The sequence below is a fragment of the Silurus meridionalis genome, chromosome 6, assembly GCF_014805685.1.
Source record: "Silurus meridionalis isolate SWU-2019-XX chromosome 6, ASM1480568v1, whole genome shotgun sequence".
In the NCBI taxonomy this organism is placed as follows: Eukaryota; Metazoa; Chordata; class Actinopteri; order Siluriformes; family Siluridae; genus Silurus; species Silurus meridionalis.
This window is the reverse complement of record NC_060889.1, coordinates 30,646,560-30,660,435: the sequence shown is the minus strand read 5'-3', so window position 1 is coordinate 30,660,435 and position 13,876 is coordinate 30,646,560. Positions and strand designations below refer to the sequence as shown.

General features: G+C 39.3%; 2 protein-coding genes across 2 annotated transcripts; both read left to right on the top strand.

The window, feature by feature from the left end:
• The first annotated feature begins 16 nt into the window (after window positions 1-16).
• LOC124388132 (C-C motif chemokine 4 homolog) lies at window positions 17-1,425 on the top strand. Its single transcript, XM_046852820.1, has 3 exons — window positions 17-165; window positions 361-472; window positions 1,219-1,425. The coding sequence occupies exons 1-3, from the start codon at window positions 96-98 to the stop codon at window positions 1,313-1,315; spliced, it is 279 nt and encodes a 92-aa protein (XP_046708776.1). The 5' UTR covers window positions 17-95; the 3' UTR covers window positions 1,316-1,425.
• Window positions 1,426-8,476: 7,051 nt separating this feature from the next.
• On the top strand, window positions 8,477-9,433 carry LOC124387714 (C-C motif chemokine 18-like). The gene is made up of 3 exons (XM_046852229.1): window positions 8,477-8,629; window positions 8,928-9,039; window positions 9,214-9,433. The coding sequence occupies exons 1-3, from the start codon at window positions 8,560-8,562 to the stop codon at window positions 9,302-9,304; spliced, it is 273 nt and encodes a 90-aa protein (XP_046708185.1). The 5' UTR covers window positions 8,477-8,559; the 3' UTR covers window positions 9,305-9,433.
• Window positions 9,434-13,876: the final 4,443 nt, after the last annotated feature.

Genomic DNA, 13,876 nt, shown 5'->3' with positions numbered 1-13,876 from the left:
CAGCTATATAAACTCAAACCCGGACTTCTTTCTGCATTACCATCGTTCTCTTCACCCCAGGAACATCATCATCATCCTCTCCATTATCAGCCACCATGATGTCTCGTTCTCTCCTGCTGGTTCTGCTGGTTCTCACCTGCCTCCAGTCCTTCACGATGGCTCAGAGTAAGTACAGATCTTTTCTTTTTTGCATTTATCATGATTATTGCTGAGTATAATCTCTGACTCTGGAGACTCTTTTTTATAGATGTATATATGCATTTATCATCCAGCCATCACCTTCTGACCAGTCGCAATCCAGAACACAATGTAACAGCATTGCATTTTGCAGAATATAATGTTTAATGTTTTTGTACGCAGGTGGAAATGGGCCGAAAAAATGCTGCTTCCAGTATCAGACAAAGCAGATTCCTGCGAAATACATCACGACGTATGAAAAAACAGCGTATCAGTGCTCAACCTCCGGAGTGATGTGAGTGTTTTTATTACTATTATTATTATTATTATTATTATTATTATTATTATTATTATTATTATTATTAGTTTATTACTATTAGTTTTTTTTATTAGTGGCGCTTCAAAAATCATTACTATTATATATAATATTAATATTGCTAAAATATATAATATTGCATACTTATCATTATTATTATTATTATTATTAATTTTATTATTATTATTATTATTATTATTTCATTAGTTATTTAGATTTTATTATAAGAAATTGGACGATGTAAGGTCAAAAATTTGTGGACACCTATACGTAAATTCTTTGTGATTTCTGATGATCCATTCCACACCGAGTCCCCATTTGCTCTTATAATAATCTCCATCTTCTAGGAAGATGTTCTGCTAGATTTTGTGGAGATTTTTTGTGAGATTTCATTCAGCCACAAGGGTGTTAGTAAAGTCAGCCACTGACGTAGGTGAAGTGAGGAGACCCGGGGGGCAGTTCAGTGTCCACATTTATTTATTCAATAGGGTTGTTCAAGGGGGTCCGAGTTTTATAGCAGGAGATCCTTCACTCCAAACACATTTAAAAACATATCTTCATGGAACCTGAGATTAATCATCATCTTTAGCATTACAGAAAATAATATATGAATAAATATTATATAATATAATTATTAATAATGATTTTTAGTATTTTAGATGTTTTGATGAAACTGAATTCTCTCTCTCTCTCTCTCTCTCTCTCTCTCTCTCTCTCGTCTGCAGCTTTACCCTGAAGGACACCCGTCAGTTCTGCGCTAATCCCAGCGACGATTGGGTGAAGAACATCATGAACCAAATTGACGGGCGTCTGTTCCAGTAGCAGAATCAAACTCGTCCCCGTCTTTCATTCCTCTGTCCTATTTATATTGTTGTTTTTTACATGTACTTGTTATTTATTACTCGGTGAGATTAAATTATTATATATTTAAATTCTTATTTAATGTTTTTTTTTAAATTAATTCACCGAATAAAACCAGTGTATTTATTTGTAAAAGATTAATTAAAAGATGTTGAACATTGTCCAAAAACCCTCTGTTTCTTTCTTTACACATTTGAAAGAAAATGATTTGTCTTTGATTTTAAAAACAATGACATTATTATGACATTCAACCCGAACGAAACTATGGAAAGAAATGAGTGTGTCCTTCTGTTAGATTGCAGTTTCTCTCAGTTGGTTTGCGGTGTTTCTCGAATCATCTTTAATATTTGCAAAGCGAATGCATTTCTCTACATAATGTGTACAATCTGCACAACACGCGGGATCCGTGTGAACGAACGTCTCATCGCCATGAGAATGACGAGTCTTTCGTTCACGAACACGATTGTTCATGTCGCCAGTGAGACGCCGCACGCTTTCAGTGTTTCTGATAAAAACGGTTCGGATTCCGACGAGCGAAACTGCAGGAGGCTGAATTTCTTCTGCATTCAGGAGTTTCAGCAGCACAAATACGTTCATTTGATTTGATTTATTGTTAATTGTAAGACAGAATTCACACTTTTACTGTACTGTATTTGTGTTGGTTCATTTCCTGGTTGTTCCTCCATTTTCAGAAATTGTAATTCTGTGTTTGTCACGAATTGAAGGTTCACGAGATTGACCTTTGACCTGTTTTAAAGAACTGGTTGATCATTGGTTGATCTGATGTCCCTTTATAAATTCATCAATTCAAGACACGTTTATAAAAAAGTTTTAATAGAAATTGCTGCTGAGATGTTTTGGGGGTTAAAACTATTCAGGTGAAATCAGTAATATATTTTGCTCAACATGAACATAAACAACTGATAATGTAGGAAACAGCAGACACCATCAAATGAACATATTAAAGCGTTCGCAATTTGATCAAAGTAACGAGAAATTGCTTGTATGATGCGCATAAGTGACTATAAAAGATGGAGGTTGAACAATTCATTTTATAAAATGTCATTTCTGAACTAAGAAACGGAGAAAAACTGTAATATAAACCCATGCTACAGTCAGAGCATGGGTTCCCTTCCGACCAATCACGATCCAGAATTCAGCAGATCTAAATCTCTGAGGAGCCAGAATCAATGTTCTTGCAACATCTGCTGTAGTAACATCTCTATGACAGAACACCTCCAGTTCCATGAGCTATAACATTATAGACGTTTGTGAACTATCCTTGTACAATCAAATAAATGGCAAATTATGAAACTTTGAATGGTCCTAGGAACAAAACCCCTAGTGAGAAAATTAGTAAGAATTCAATCACTCCAGCTTTTCTCTTTTTTTATTTGGAACGGTGAGTCAGTATTTAGTTGTGTGTCTGACCTTCTGTAACTGTATCTTATCAACAAGCTTCTCAATAGGAGCAGTGTTGCTAGAGCATGGAGAGATCTACAGGATCTACAGTGTTTCATTCTTGCTCATTTCTCAACAAATTGTCATTTAAAGTTTCATGTTTTGCTCCTTTCATCTCTCTCTTCTTCTGCAGAGAAGTGATGGATTGAACTATGCTGTATGATAAATAGTGTTCAAACATCAAGACATTTTAAGAGATAAAAAGTTATGCAATATGAGAACTATTGGAATTAGCAAAGTATAAGCTCATGGGGGGGGTCATCAAATGGCAGATCCAATCACTGACCAACACCTTTTGAAGTGGCCAATTACTGGCTACCATTGTACTATTATAGCCAATCACTAACCACCACTGTGCTTATTAAACAATCACTGACCACCAGTGTACCCAACAACCAATCACCAATCACCACCATTTCAATACTATTACTGACCCCCCAGTATTTCCTTTCAGCAATCACTGGCCCCCACTGTTTTATCTGACTGGTTACTGACCCCTAATGTTTTATCTGGCCAATCAATGACCCCTAATATTTCCCCTGGCCAATCACTGACCCCCATTATTTCCACTGACCAATCACTGACCCCCACTGTTTTATCTGACCAATCACGGACCCCTAATATTTTATCTGGCCAATCACTGACCCAATATTTTCTATGACCAATCACTGACCCCGACTGTTTTTTCTGACCAATCACTGACCCCTATTATTTCCTTTGACTAATTACTGACCCAATATTTTGCTTTATAATACCTAAAATGCATAAAAAAGAGCCATCTGATGATTTTTGTGTGTGTGTGTGTGTGTGTGTGTGTGTGTGTGTGTGTGTGTGTGTGTGTGTGTGAAAGATCCGCAAGATAAAATACTTGCCAATCTCATACTAATCAGCACTTCAGCATTTCAGCATCCGCCCGTCTCCGGAGATCCGTCTCGATCTCAAACGATCCTCACTCGAATCATTTTATTATTAATATTATATAAAAATAAAGATAATAATAAATATTTCATTTCCTTTCTTGTGTCTTATTTTTGATGTGTCTGTGTGTTTTTATGTCTTTGTGTGTGTGTGTGTGTGTGTGTGTGTGTGTGTGTGTGTGTGTGTGTGTGTGATATGTGGTGTGGTGTGATGCTTGTGTGTGCAAAATTGCTAATCACTATATCATCCTTACGACCACACCAACACACACAAACAAACACACAAACAAACACACATTGCACATTTTGCATGAAAGTCCCCCCGATTTTGTAAAATTCCAAATAACTTATTCAGCTATTCTACCAGGAGTAATTATGTAGTAAAATATGTAGTTTGTGTGACTGTTGGATCGTAGAAGTGTAGCAGTTTTGATAGACACTGACCAGTGCAAACCAGGAACATCCTACGCCAGCTGCAGTTTTGGAGACGCTCTGACCCAGTCGTCTAGACGTCACAATTTGTCAACATTTTTCCTGCTTCTAACATCAATTTTGAGAACAAAATGTTCACCTGCTGCCTAATAAATAAATCCACTGGCTAACAGGTGCCATGATGAAGAGATCATCAGTAAATTTTTCTTCAGCTGTCAGAATGATATTCCTGGTCAGTGTATATTTATCTTTCATACACGTCTTGGTGTCTATGTGACTGATATTCCTGGGCCGTATTTGAGAGATCGGACAAGAATGAGAATGAAATATGCTAAAGAATGAAATATGCTAAAGCTCAGCTCAAATACTGGCAACAACTACGGACCAGAAGGTCACTTCTGACCTTCTGGTCCGTAGTTGTTGCCAGTATTTGAGCTGAGCTTTAGCATATTTAGCCTGTAGTGTGCTGTCAGCAGGGACTTTTCCATGTTGAATTTGCTGTCGATGCCTATTAGCCTCGCTCGGTGTTGCCTCAGCATGCGACTCCTTTTTTTCTCTCTTTTTTTGCTGTTTGTGTATTTTTTTTGTCCTCCTGGTCTACTACAGAACTAACATGAGGAGGATCAGTGACTAAATATCCTAAGTCCCGTATTCCTTTCAAGAGGGAATCCTATATTTACATTTACATATGTGTCATTTAGCAGATGCCCTTGCCCCCGAGTGACATACAAAAGTACTTTGAGTCTCTAGCAATGAATAAATCTACACTGGTATCCTACATTAGGGATTTGCTCATCTTCTCCACACAATGTTGAGCCACCCACACTGCAGAAAAGGAAATTGTGCAAAAAATGCTGTTTGTGGACTACAGTTCAGCGTTTAACACCCTAATTCCTTCCACAGTCACTTCTAAGTTGGAAGTCCAGGAACTTCTGGGACTCCAGCTTCATCCACCCTCACCCTCAGCACTGGAACTCCTCGGGGTTGTGTTCTGAGCCCACTGCAGTATTCACTGTACACACAAGACTGTGTGGCCACTTCCAACTCCACCACCATCATCAGGTTTGCTGACGACACTGTTGTGGTGGGCCTGATCTCCAACAACGACGAGACAGCCTACCTACAGGAGATTAAAATCCTGGAGAGATGGTGCCAGGAGAACATTCTTCTCCTGAATGTTAGTAAGACTAAGGAGCTGATAGTGGACTTCAACATGAAGCAGGAGCGGTCATACCAACTGCTAAACATCAACTGGACCCTAGTGGAGAGAGTGGACTGTTTCCGGTACATGGGTGTTCACATCACACAGGACCTGTCTTGGTCCTGTCACATCAAAACCTTGGTGAAGAAGCCTGGCAGTGTCTGTACTATCTGAGACACCTAAAGGGCCTTTTTACACTTGCACCATTAAGAGCGTTCTGATGGGTAGGATCACTTCCTTTGAGCAAGTCAACTGGATAGATAATACTGAGGCAATTTATAAGAAAGGAGAAAACAGAGTCTTTCTGCTGAGGAGACTACGGTCTTTTGGAGTGCAGGGAGAGCTACTGAAGACCTTTTTTGACTCTGTGGAGGCCTCAGCCATATTCTTTGGTGTGGTCTGCTGGTACAGCAACATCTCTACTGCAGACAGGAAGATACCGGAGAAGCTGATCAGGAAGTTCAGCTCAGTCCTGGGGATTTCCCTGGACACTGTACAGGAGGTGGGAGAAGGAGGATGGGAGCTAAACTATCATCATCGTTGGAGAACGTCTCTTACTCCATATATGAAACAGTTTCATCTCTGAGCAGCTCCTTCAGTGCTCCTTCAGTACTTACTTCTTTTTTTTATCTTTTTGTATTTATACATTGTGTTGTGTATATACTGTATACTACATTATGTCTCTATTCTTTTGTATATTTGCATTTCTTTTTCTCTGCTGCTGTAACAGAGAAATTTCCCCAATGTTGAATGAATAAAGGTATATCTTATCTTATCTTCTCTTTCCGATACACTTTGGACTTCCCATAAGGAAGAGGTTGGTTTATAGTTGTAAAATTGAAACATTCTAATCAGGTATTTGTCAAACAATATCCTATGACTGAAGAAAAGGCTGCTGTGATTGACCCAATTCTGCAATCAGCTATTTAAACAGGAATTCCTTCCATATTCTCCTGACATTGACTTACAAAGTCTTCTACAAAATGCAGATGATTTGCAAGTCACTACCACTGACTGTTTTAATTGTGTCCAGGACACCATTCATGCTCCTGCAACACCTGGTTCTAAAGAATTCGAAGTCCTTAAGAAGAAGAAGCTACACTTCTGTCAGCCTGAGGTGAAAAACCTTGTTTTTTTGCTCTTCTGATTGTGTTGAGCTGATTATGGACAGCTTCCTGCAACTAAACAGGCTCTTTTACAGTGAGGAAAATAAGTATTTGAACACCCTGCTATTTTGCAAGTTCTCCCACTTAGAAATCATGAAGGGGTCTGAAATTGTCATTGTAGTTGCATGTCCATTGTGAGAGACATAATCTAAAAAAAAAATCCAGAAATCACAATATGTGATTTTTAAACTATTTATTTGTATGATACAGCTGCAAATAAGTATTTGAACATCTGTCTATCAGCTAGAATTCTGACCCTCAAAGACCTGTTAGTCTGCCTTTAAAACCTCCACCTCTACTACATTTATTATCCTAAATTAGATGCACCTGTTTGAGGTCGTTAGCTGCATAAAGACACCTGTCCACCCCATACAATCAGTAAGAATCCAACTACTAACATGGCCAAGACCAAAGATCTGTCCAAAGACACTAGAGACAAAATTGTACACCTCCACAAGGCTGGAAAGGGCTACAGGGAAATTGCCAAGCAGCTTGGTGAAAAAAGGTCCACTGTTGGAGCAATCATTAGAAAATGGAAGAAGCTAAACATGACTGTCAATCTCCCTCGGACTGGGGCTCCATGCAAGATCTCACCTCGTGGGGTCTCAATGATCCTAAGGAAGGTGAGAAATCAGCCCAGAATCACACGGGAGGAGCTGGTCAATGACCTGAAAAGAGCTGGGACCACCATTTCCAAGGTTACTGTTGGTAAAACACTAAGACGTCATGGTTTGAAATCATGCATGGCACGGAAGGTTCCCCTGCTTAAACCAGCACATGTCCAGGCACGTCTTAAGTTTGCCAATGACCATTTGGATGATCCAGAGGAGTCATGGGAGAAAGTCATGTGGTCAGATGAGACCAAAATAGAACTTTTGGGTCATAATTCCACTAAACGTGTTTGGAGGAAAAAGAATGATGAGTACAATCCCAAGAACACCATCCCTACTGTGAAGCATGGGGTGGTAGCATCATGCTTTGGGGTGTTTTTCTGCACATGGGACAGGGCGACTGCACTGTATTAAGGAGAGGATGACCGGGGCCATGTATTGCGAGATTTTGGGGAACAACCTCCTTCCTTCAGTTAGAGCATTGAAGATGCGTCGAGGCTGGGTCTTCCAACATGACAATGACCAAGCACACAGCCAGGATAACCAAGGAGTGGCTCTGTAAGAAGCATATCAAGGTTCTGGCGTGGCCTAGCCAGTCTCCAGACCTAAACCCAATAGAGAATCTTTGGAGGGAGCTCAAACTCCGTGTTTCTCAGCGACAGGCCAGAAACCTGACTGATCTAGAGAAGATCTGTGTGGAGGAGGGCCAAAATCCTCCTGCAGTGTGTGCAAACCTGGTGAAAAACTACAGGAAACGTTTGACCTCTGTAATTGCAAACAAAGGCTACTGTACCAAATATTAACATTGACTTTCTCAGGTGTTCAAATACTTATTTGCAGCTGTATTATACAAATAAATAGTTAAAAAATCATACATTGTGATTTCTGGATTTCTTTTTTTTTAGATTATGTCTCTCACAGTGGACATGCACCTACGATGACAATTTCAGACCCCTCCATGATTTCTAAGTGGGAGAACTTGCAAAAAAAGCAGGGTGTTCAAATACTTATTTTCCTCACTGTAACTTTCTTAAGTTCTTAGCCAGATAAACTTATAGGGACTAATTTATGATTTCTGTAAAGCAGCTTTGGGATGACAAGGATCTTTAAGAGCTCTTTAAAAATGGCACCGCATTGCTCGTTGAATACACATGCTAACACAACCACTAATCACTCACATCTAACATACACATATATCTTCGGGGTAAACCCCTGACACAGCAGCTCGTTTTCTTTAGAAACCTTCCATATCTTGTTCTTCTGATCAACATTTTAACAGTCCCACCTTCGATCTCTCTCAAGCCACCGCCTCCTTTTCAGCGTATAAAAAGTGCTCAGGTGCTGTCTGCATTCATTCTGGTTCTGTTCATCACCATCATCACCACCACCATCATCATCCTCACCGTCAGCGGCAATCATGTCTTCTCGTTCTCTCCTGCTGGTTATGCTGGTTCTCGTCTGCCTCCAGTCCTGCACAGAGGCTCAGAGTAAGTTTACCAGTTCACCTTTTTTTTACTTTTATGATATGTACATGTTATTAATGTTTTCATTATTACCAGACACTAATACAAGAAGAAGTAGGAAACACTGGGAAACATATAGTCTGGGGTCATTAGTTAGTATTCACCCCCTGTTTCATTTGTATAATGGTGCTGAGATATTTGAATAGACTACCATGGATGGATGGATGGATAAATAGATATATAAGATACAGATATTTTGATATTTCATGCTACCGCATCCAAATATACATCACATGCTAAAGTGTTAACTGCTTTCCTGCAGATGGAAATGGACCAAGTCTCTGCTGCTTCACGTACCAGTCTTCACCCATTCCTTCAAAACAAGTCGAAGTGTATAAAAAAACTCAGGCTGGATGCACAAAACCTGGAACCATGTAAGCCCCACCTCCATCTATTTTAATTCATAGAATTAATAAAAAAAATATTACATCTACGAATGCCTTCATCACTGATTTTGAGGTATATTCCGGATAGCACAGTTTTAGCTGCTGAGCGTGAGAGAATGTGAGACTTTCTTTTGACTGACGTAGATCTTCTCTGGCTTGCAGTTTCTTTTTGAAGAATAAAGAGCGTGTGTGTGCAGACCCGGCAGAAGAGTGGGTGCAGACCATCATGAAGAAAAAGGAAAAAATCGAATGAGGAATTTATTGATCGATTCCTGTAGTTACATCGGAAGCTTTTACGTGACTATTATATATTTTCAAGTCACAATACGGGCCGCGTGAAAATGTTTCAAAGACATAACCCAATAAATCAGCATGTTCTGTGCTTCAGTCTCTTTTTCATTTATTTTTATTAAAAAAATGTTTTGTCATTTTTTATAATAACATTTTTTACATCATTAAAAACTTTCACCCCCCCAAATAAGTGTGTTATTATTATTATTATTATTATTATTATTATTATTATTATTATTATTATTATTATTATTTTTTTTTTTTTTGCTGTTTATTTTATCCTCTCCATTAGGAATGCTAGTACTCATTAAAAAAATTAATAAAATAAAATAAAATAAACAAATACAATTATATATCTTATTTTTAACGATGACCAACTAAAATAAAATATATAAATTAAATAAATAAATAAATAAATAAATAAATAAATAGCACGAAATTCAGGACCACTCTGTTATGAACTGTGTTACAGGTTCATGTAGAAGATCCTTAATCCTCAATACTTCTATATACACTTACACACCAAAAGTTTGTGGACACCTGACCATAAGATTAGTATAAGCTTCTTTTAGAACATCTCATTCAACATCTAGTCCCCATTCCCTGTTACAATGAGCTCCACTGTTCTGGGAAGATGTTCCACTAGATTTTTGTGGAGATTAATCCAGATACGAGGGTGTCAGGTGTAGGTGATGTGAGGAGGCCTGGGGTGCAGTCAGCGTTCACATTCATCCCAATATGCTTACAGTAAAAGCTCTATAGCAGTGTGTGTGTGTGTGTGTGTGTGTGTGTGTGTATGTGAGAGAAATATCAAATTGCAAGGTAATCACTATCTTGTCCTTATCAGCATTTACTTCCCTTATATACCCCCCACACACACACACACACACACACACACACACCATCATCATCATCATCATCATCATCATTATAATCATCAGAAACTTCATCATCATGATCTTTCGTCCTCCTTTTCTTCATCATCATTATGGTTATTATCCTCCTCACACCGATGTCCTGTACAGTAGATTTATTTGAGTATAACAGCGTAGTGTGAGAAGATGTTGGTTCGGACGTTTTTCCTCGTTCTGTGTGAAAACCGCAGCCTCGTTTCCTGTGTTTTTTAACTGTCAACTTCAAACCACTAAACCACACTCTCCCCCTCTCCGTCTCTGCTTCTATAAACCTGAGAGTCAGACCCCAGTGTAATAATGTGAGGGTTCATAAAAAAGAAGAAGAAGGGTTTTAACGCTGATATCAGCTATCTTCACTCCACCACCGTCTCAATCAACCTCATACCAGGCTGAACTGTAACACGGTCAAATACATTCTTCACAAATCCCAGCAATGTTAGGAAGCTAGAAGAGCGCTGAGTCAGCTATGATACAGCCCCCCCTGGAGCACTGAGGGTAAGGGGCCCTGCTCAAGGGCCCCAGAAACTGGCAGCTTGGCAATACTGGAGCTTGAACCCCTGACCCTGATCAGTAACCCAGAACCTTAAACTCTGAGCTACCAAGATTAAATCTCTGACTGAACTCCTGAAAATACAAGTCAATGTCATTAAAGGGTAATGAAGCTCGGAGTGAACATCCAGATGCTGGAATTGTGAATATTTATGATCTTGTGGGATCATGCTTTGAGTGTTTTGGTAAACTGAGAAGTTCAGCAGACCACCATCTGCTGATCCATCAGTTTTAGTTCAGCTAGAAACCATTCACTGCTACTAAGGATGTTCCACACAGACAGCCTGAAGATACCTGAAATGTTTATGTATTTCTCAGTAATCATGAAGATGTCTTAGTCTTCATCAAAGCGAATATAGTTGCCCAACTTGCTCCACTGTTGCCACCTTGTGGGCAAATTCAGTTCAGCTAATTGCATCTAAGCTTTTATACACCCACATAAACACATGTAGAAGCCACTGGGTGATTTATTGAATTGGTTCCTAAACTGGTCCATCAAATCCCAGCTTTTCTGATCACAAATAACCAGGTCTTTCAGCAGTTAAAGTTAAGAAGTTGGACTGTGCCCACTGCTGGTGCTGAGAGGACATGTTCATTTGAATTATGGGTTCAGGGGCAGATTTGGAGGTTATACAATTGTATTATTATTATTATTATTATTATTATTATTATTATTAGTGAGTGAGTGTTCTGGAGACACAAAGATCTAGTCCTTGGTCTTCCTCTGGTTAAGTGTTCAAACAACCTGTTTTCTTCAGAGGGCTGTTTCCCTGAACAGAAAGAAGAGTGCATATTTGCTATGGCTGAAGTCCTCTATTATCTTCTAGGCCTTGGTCCAGTAGCACTTCCTCTAGATAGAGTCAGGAAGCTCAGCGAAGATAAAATGCACCAGCATCTGGAGAACTTGTGTAACCTACTTGGTCATGTTCCCAATGTAGGCTGAAAGAAATTCTGGAGTTCCTGGAATAGATGCTGATGGTGTTTCTTCATCAAGTTGTTGACAGTTAAAACCTGTTTAAATGTAAAATGTTAAAAATAAGGTACCGGTAACTGTCCACTCTGCCCAATGTTGATCTTGACCTGGGTGCTATCTCCTGCCCTGCTTCATGGTAAAGCACACAATTGAGTCAGAATGTTCTCCTGGCACAGTTGTCGAGGCTTTTAACCTCCTTCATGCAGTTGTTATTGAAGATATTTTTTGCAAAGGAACAGTCACAGTCAGAACCTGGCAGGAAGGAACAGTCACAGTCAGAACCTGGCAGGAAGGAACAGTCACAGTCAGAACCTTGCAGGAACATGATCAGAATCATTTAAAAAGCTGACTGAATGGACTTTAATTAGTATGCTGAATCACCAAATGAATTCCCATCACCAGCATGTTTTTGAGCATCGGCACCCCAAATGGTTGGTTTAGGCATTACATGTAAACCTCTGACACTGAGGATTTGAAACAGTTTGCGGTTTTGATGAGTCAACCTTCAAACAGTGTGACTGAGAACTCGAAATAACCTGAGAAAGAAAAGAGATGATTTGTTTCCATCAAATTTATATGAAAAGAGAGATGATGATCTGAATCAACAGTCGGACAGACATACACACAGACAGACAAACAGACAGACAAACAGTCAGACAGACAGAAATATATATAGCAAGACAAACAGACAGACAAACATACAGATAGACAGACAGACAGACAGACATACATACATACAGACAGACAGACGGAAGACAGACAAACAGACGGACAGACAGACAGACATTCATACAGACAGACAGACAGACAGACAAACAGACAGACCAACATGATTACATACATACATACATACAGACAGAGACATATAGATAGAAAGATAGATAGAAAGAGACAGACAGACAGTCATAGATAGATAGATAGATAGATAGATAGATAGATAGATAGATAGATAGATAGATAGATAGATAGATAGATAGATAGATAGGTGGTAGCTCAGTGGTTAAGACATTGGCTTTTTGGTCAGAAGTACACACAAGTTCACAGCCGCCACTGCTGGGCCCTTGAGTAAGGCCCCTAACCCTCACCTGCTCAGTTGTAAATCTATCTGAATAAAAAAGATAGAACTTCTAACACTTCTGCAGCAGAGCTGAACAAGAGCTGAACGAGAGCTGAAGAGCTCTGCTGATTCATAAGTGTTTTTTCTGAGGAATGAGAAAATGAACATGCACAGGCCTGAAAGTTGCTTCACTTGTCTTCATTGATTAAAAGTGTCTTCATGGACAGGTTTGACGTTTCAGTCTTTTGTCTTGCTTTTTTTCTCTTCTGCCAAAGCTGTGATCATTACGCTGTTCTCTCAGGCTTATTATTTTACTAATAATCATCAGAAAAGATCTTTAAGTCCGACATCGGCGTTGTGCCGAATTCACTCTGTTCTCTATTGTGATATAAGAGAGTACGTGTAAAAAGGATTAATGATCATAAACCCATAACGTAATGACGGATTCTCCGGTATCACACACCACGCCGGAGCACTTTGTGGCTTTTCTGTGACACGTAGGTTAGAAAATACGACCAAAAATAGGAACAGGCTGCTGAGCTGTTAAAAGTATGGTGTGTGTGTGTGTGTGTGTGTGTGTGTAGGAGTGTGAATCTTTGATGAGAACAAGATTAACATGGTATTTCACACACACACACACACACACACACACACACACACACACACTCCATTGCTAATAACGCTAGGTCATGCTAATCATCATAATTATCTCTCATGGTGCTTCATGTCTGATCTGGTGTGTTCTGATTCACTGCTTTACTTTAACACGTATTTTTATTAGCATTTACTTCATGCAGTTGTTTTACGTGACGTGTCGTGAGTTGGGCCGCCACGGGTTAAACGCTGCTCGGATCTTTTTTCTTTCTTTAGCTGAAAACCGCAGCCAGGTTTCCTGTGGAAGAGGTGCTTTTTTTTGTTCATCCTCTTCATCAAAGTGCAACATTTAGCAGCTTTCGAACTAGCACCACCTTCTCGAACCACACGCTGACGTAGCAAAAACAGAAGGAGGCTTAAGGTCAATAATTAATCACGAGGCGTGTT